The sequence below is a fragment of the Phaethon lepturus genome, unplaced genomic scaffold (assembly GCF_000687285.1).
Source record: "Phaethon lepturus isolate BGI_N335 unplaced genomic scaffold, ASM68728v1 scaffold13921, whole genome shotgun sequence".
In the NCBI taxonomy this organism is placed as follows: Eukaryota; Metazoa; Chordata; class Aves; order Phaethontiformes; family Phaethontidae; genus Phaethon; species Phaethon lepturus.
Genome location: NW_010515643.1, coordinates 5,997 through 12,244, shown reverse-complemented (window position 1 = coordinate 12,244; position 6,248 = coordinate 5,997). Strand labels below are relative to the sequence as shown.

Here is a 6,248-nt window from a genome sequence, read left to right as displayed (position 1 = left end):
TAGGGAAAGGGATGTTTTGAGAGTGAAGACTGTTTTTTAGAAACAATAATAGAAGGTGTGTAAAGGGAGAAAGTACGGAGGAAACAGAGGGGTTGTTATGAACTGTACTGATGTCAGGCTTCTGAAGGATATTCAGAAACCTTCTGGTTGAAACTCCATTCTCTGATACTCAGGATCAGTTTTGCAAAGCTGCAGGTGTGATCAATGGCAGCAAGAAAAGGTGCCATGTGTGTAAACAGAGGCCTCAGGTTTACACCTGCAAATATACCCTCTCAGTGGCTCACTTGAGCATCTGGAGAACTTTGGGTGTGATTCCCTCATTAGGCTTTGGTAGGGTTGCTGATGAGTTGAGGGCTGTAAGTAGCGTTTGCTTGGTCTTACCAAGATCAGAGGACCTAGTGAATTATAAATTTATAGATCTTTTATAATTCTGTTATAAAAATAAAATCTATTTTATTAAAAAAACTTGTATACCCGGTGAGTAACTGGGATCCTTTCACATGTGAGGCTGGTACAACACTTGCTGATACAGAATAAGTAGGAGGGATTGACAGGCTTTTAGAACGGGTTTAGGATGAAAAGAAATGTAGCTGAAATTGTGGCTCTGCTGGAAGCACCATATGCATTTAGTTTGGATTTTGTTTCCAGTGGGCAACGATTTCGGGGTGCTTGATTTTGGGCTTCCAGCAATGAAAAGGAGGAAGTTCGGGCCCTGAAGTGTAAGCTCCTAAACTGATGTTTCACCCTCTTAAGTCGAAGACTCTCTTCCTGGGCCACCTTTGCCTGCACAGGCACTCACAGCCTTTTATAGTAGTCTGGTACCAGTCTTGCCATACTGCTTCATGCCTCTTTCGTGAGTGTGCATACCTGTTTCCCAAGCAGTGTTTCTTGCTGGGATCACTCCAAGATCCATGTATCCTACTGGGGGATTTCCAGTTGGATTTCAAGGAGTTATTTTTGACCAAGAATTTCCCCAGTGACCCGGGACTTGCCTTTCTGAGGCCCTGCTTATGCGGGAGGAATTAGTACCTGGTTTAGAGCAACTTGTCAGCACCAGAACTAGTAAGAGTGTGAACGTGAGTGTGGACAGGCTCAGGTGTCTATCGCATCAGGAAAATTTAAAGAAAGCAGCCTTGCTCTGTGGTCAGTCTGCACCCAGGTGCTAATTACCCTAGTTCAGACTAAGCTCAAGAGCCTCTCTTCCTGTACCGTGCACTCACAAGCAGCAAAGATACCTGAGCAGGAACCCCAGCAGAGGGTAGCTGGCAGAGTGCTCCCTGTCTGAGGCTACTAAGTCTTCCAGACGTACCAGAAAACCTCTCTAGTCTCTGAGGCTCTGGATGCAGGAGAGAGTTAAGGAAAGCAAGTATTTTGTGGACACAGTGAGATGCTGGCTGGCATTTCCTGCTGTGAGGGGAGACGCAATTGGTCTTTACATTTTAAATTATGTCAGGGCACCTAGGATCCTAGATGGGCATATTAATTTGGGTGTCATGAATCAGAGTAAGTATCAATAAGCAGAGCTGTTAAGAAATCTCTCCTCACTCATGCACATCAGGAACATTTTCCTCTTCGGCATGTGTTCTTCAGTTCCCCAGCAGTACAAGCAAATTGGAAAGTTCAGCTGTCATTTGGGGAAGGTCATAGATCACACTAGCAGCCTGAGTAATCCAAGAGGTTTTAAGTATCATAGCATTTAGTTTAAAGTGAAATTTGCTCTGACAGGGGCTGGCAGACCAATAGGAAAAAGAAATATTTGTGCTTGGAGAAGTGCATGTGTAGAGACCGCGAGTATAACTGATGGCTGGAAGTGATTTCAGTCTAAAAAAAACAAATCATTAAGAGAGTGCATAGGGGTAAAATACACAGTTCATATTTTAAAGGGTCTCAAAATGAACCAGCAACTGAGGTTAGCAGTACATAGTAATTAGCTGTGCTGTTCACTGTTTAACTCCATCAGCTCCAGGCATGGTGGTAAACTTTGCACAAGAAAACAGTTGTGCTTTTACAAAGCGGTTAGCAAGCACCTATCTCTCTGTGTGCATGTGTGCAATTTTGAGACAAAACTGCCTTATCTTGTGGATTAAGACAATGGCATAAATAATTTATCTGAGGAGCTCGTCGTGGTGTCGTCCGTATCCACTACAGGGACTGCATGCACTTCTGCTAGGTACCTAGATGAACAGGGCTGACTAACAGGAGCAAAAAATGCCAATTTGGGGATGAATATTGTTGCCTTGACGGCATAATTATGTGTCCCTAAATTTCTGGGAAGACAGGCTGATACTTGTTCTACTGAGTTTCCCTGTAGATACTGTATAAATATGGCCAATGAAACATTTTCCCTAGGAGCAAGTTTTGAAGTTGATTGCTGGTATAAATCTAAGAACACATGGCACAAATCATGATCTCAGGCCAATTGTTACCCAACAAGTGTTTACAGCCGAGAAGTTACCATCTTTCCTGGCTCTACCCTTCTGCTGTTCTTGGCAGAAGTGGCAAGGATTCATCAAGACTTGGTTTTTAAACCCCTGTCTCCACCTCTGTAGGTTATGCTTGCAGAGTCATTGCCCTTGGCCTGCCGGCCTTATGAGTAAGCCAGACTCCAGTCTCCAGACGCGTGTTTGCTGTTTTGTTGCCCTACCCCTCAGTTACCTCCTGGGTTCAACAGCCCTTCCTTCAACTAAGAGGACAAGCGTTTTGCTACAGGCTGCCAGCGCAAACAATCAAATAGGCAAAGCTGGTATGTTTCAAGAGCACTAACATGTAAAAATGAAGCCAACGTTTTTTTGAAGCATGGACAAGCCTTCATTTACTTAAGAGAAATATTTAGAAAGGAGAGAGTGGTGATTTGATCAAGGTGTTTTAATGTGATTTTTTTTGATCCTTTCTTTTTATTTTTTTTTTAACTGTCCAAAGCAGTTATCAGCTGATCCATCTCTTCCAGTTTTCTTCAGGACACTAACATATGTCTAAACCATTTGGAAATAACTGATACTCCTCAAAGTTTAAACTCTAGGGATCTTTACCTAATTACTTACACATTTATAAAAAAATATTAAAAAAATTATTTGCTGAGAATGTGATTGAAACCATATTTTCCCTACTTTTGTTATCAATTTAAATACATTTAAAACTTCTTTGAATAAGGATTATTAAACTGGAAGTAGCTGGAACAGCTCTGCCTGCAGTGACGGAGACCCATTGCCACCTCGTGGCTCTGTGTCGTTATTACCTCACCCGCCAAAAAACCTCCAATGCTATTTTAGTTAAGTAGTATATAACGGAGCGACCAAAAGAAATTTTTCAAACTCTGGAGCATCAAGAGAAGCCGCATTTACGTTTAAGAAGAAAGTCCTCCTTCAGGACCTGTCCCAGGCCACTGACCCTCTCTGCCACAGTAAACCTGAGGATGGCTACTGTTGTCTTCCCTGTAAGCCAAGGTATGTCCCCCACTAGCTAGCTTGACTTGCAGCCAGCAGCCTCGCTGCCTACAGGACTCACAGCCTAGTCACCCACACCATCTTTCCAGAATTAAGATTTCAGTAGTTAGGGGCTCTTTCCATTTCTGCTATTCTACCATACTCATAATAAAAACAATATACCCACAACTAATGTTGTTATAGTCACAGAAAAAAACATTGACAGATAAACCCAGAAAAGCATTTTCTGTTAAAATATCTTTTCTTTATAAATCGACCGTAGATGCTTTAAGGATCTTTGGAGGAAAACAATGGAATTCCTGAGTTTAAAGATAGCCTTAAAGCGTCCTGCTTCTCTGCAGTGTTACACGTCTGGTATCACTGGCAACTGGGAACTTGTAGTCACACAACAAAACTGGATTCTGCACTTCCAAATCCCGCTACACCTTCTTTTAGTATGTTATTAACTCCTAATACTAACAGTACTGAAAGAACTCTTAAAAGAATTGGCATTGTTTTACAGTAGTTATTCGGCTTGTTTGTTCTCTGAACTGCCAAACAAACTAGTCAGCTTCACTCTAGGTCCTTGTTGGTTTGTTTGGAAGAGCTTTGTGGTCTGTGTTCAGAAAGCTGTACCTAACGGCAGCCCTTTTGAGGGCTCTTTGTCTAATCCCTGTGCGTACTGCAGATCAGTAACAGTGGTAGAAATGGGGACCATCTCTAAGGTGAATGCAGGGTTTGGTTTCTGGAGGTGAGTTAGATGCAGACAAAATAACAGGACTTCTCTTACTCCTTTCTTTCATGAGTCTTTTATAAAGCTTCAAGCCTGCTAATGAGAAAGCTGTTGTTTGCCAGGTACAAAGGAGGGACCTGGGGAAGGTATCTCAGAGGTCACGAGCTCATTTCATAATGGGCTTGGAGAAAGAGTAACAGGACTTTTGAGTCCTGTTACTTTTTGAGAGAAAGGTGTGGAGCCAGAGGCACGTGTTCACGTAGCTTTGCACCGCTACCAGGTACACTACTGTTCCTCTGCTTCTCTTTGCCGTGCTGATCAGCCTTTAAGGTCAGACTGATGGCTCCAACAAGGGCATTGCCAGTTCAAATACAGACAGGCAGATGTGGAAACAGCAAAGCATTTTGAGGGCGCTGCATTTCTTAAGATACATTTGGGTGAAACAGAATGATTTCCTCTACAGTTTGGCTTCTCAAATTTCAGCCTCAGACCTTCAACCTTCACCTGATTATCAGCATATCCCATGAGTGAACTAGCTTCCTGAGAAACCAGGCACCAAGGATCCTCTTCTAGGACCTCACGGAGGAAACAATCTGAGGAAAGTATCTTTGCAAGGATGGAGTTATGGACATGGTCCCCCACCACTTCAGCTGAGCCCTTTCAGTCCAACCGATTCAGCGGTGCCAGCTTTTTGCTGAGCCAGGGCCTGGGGCCCACCCATTGTACATCTTCTTGATGGGTCATTCTTTCCCAGCCTTGACTGTTGCATAACCCATGGTCCATATGTATAATTGGCAGTAATGAGGTTCAGCTTTTCCCCACTCCAAAAGCACTTTGGTTCTTTGTGTTTTGACAGTCTTCAGAGGGGAAGTTCAACTCCTTTCAATGCATCTTTAGTCAGACAATAAATCAGAATCCTTTTCCATTTGTCCTTCTACTGAAGTGGAAGTTAAAAAGTGACATAACTATGAATAGGCAGTAATCCAGTATCTTAGGCAATGTTCATTTTTCCTCTACCTCCTGCATGAGAGTTATTGTTGAGCATGAAATATGTGCCACTTTTCCCTGCGCAGTTCTTGTGCTTTGGTATCTAATTCATTGCTGTGGGACTTTTTTTGGTGTAAAAGATGCTGTTCTGTATGAAAAATTAATTATTCTGCCTCGTTAATACATAGCCTTTCAGTATATGATGAATTCTTTCTGCCATTTGGCTGTCAATCTTGTATTCCACCAGAAACCCTGTCCTTTGCTGAACTATGTTGCTGTGCAAGATAGTCTCACTTTCTCAGTTCTAGCTGGTATTTTCCCAGGGGCTTCAGAAATGTACTGAAGGGAGGAAGTTGGATTATTCAGATGTGCTGTGTAGGGCAGGGTTACCAGTGGGCTTTGCAAGAAGCATGCTTGAAGCCTTTCCTGAAAGACATGTTAACTTTAATGTACAGGTAGAGAAATCAAGTCACAGAAGTAAAGTCCTTTGCAGTAAATCCATAAAAGGATAGGAGGGAAGACTTCTGTGTCTTCTGAAATTTCTGTTTGACCTGAAAGCCTTTCCTTGATAGGAGTTGTGTTGATTTTTCTGCAGCATTTCTTTTCACACCAAGGGAAGAGGAGACAGAGCAGTGCTGGCTAGAAGGGGAAGACACCTTGCAAAGTTGCCTCACAAAATTATCTCTATGGCAGGAAGAGTTGGAGACACCAGTACTGCTGCGCCTTCCCTACCATACAGAAACCTACAGTTTCTCTCTGCTCTTCTTTTGTAGCATCGGGGTCGATGGATTTGGTCAGTCACCAGGGGTTCCTGGCCGCCCAGCGACGGCATATGGATACCGCCCGGATGAACCTTACTACTACAGCTACGGAGCACGATAAAGCATCCTGCTCTGCAGTCCAGGGTGCTGGCACCTGCCCTGGAGGAACCAGCATGTGCGTGGCCGGCAGTAGATCCATCCCTTGGTAATGCATGATTGTACCATGGTGGGTCCATCATTACGTATCCTTTGGCGTGTGTAGCTCCAGATAAACCTAGCCTTTCTGGGTCCAGCATGTTTGTGACAGTGTTTACTCTTTGGTTGCTCTTTGTTCTCATTTTTGTA

General features: G+C 43.3%; 1 protein-coding gene across 1 annotated transcript in view; it reads left to right on the top strand.

Annotated features, from left to right (window-relative positions):
- KIFAP3 (kinesin-associated protein 3) overlaps positions 1 to 6,024 on the top strand; it is a 68,196-nt gene extending 62,172 nt beyond the window's left edge. The window contains exon 19 of the mRNA XM_010295847.1: positions 5,916 to 6,024. Within this exon, the coding sequence (XP_010294149.1) occupies positions 5,916 to 6,024 (109 nt within the window). The remainder of the gene's footprint in view (positions 1 to 5,915) is intronic.
- The last annotated feature ends 224 nt before the right edge of the window (positions 6,025 to 6,248 follow it).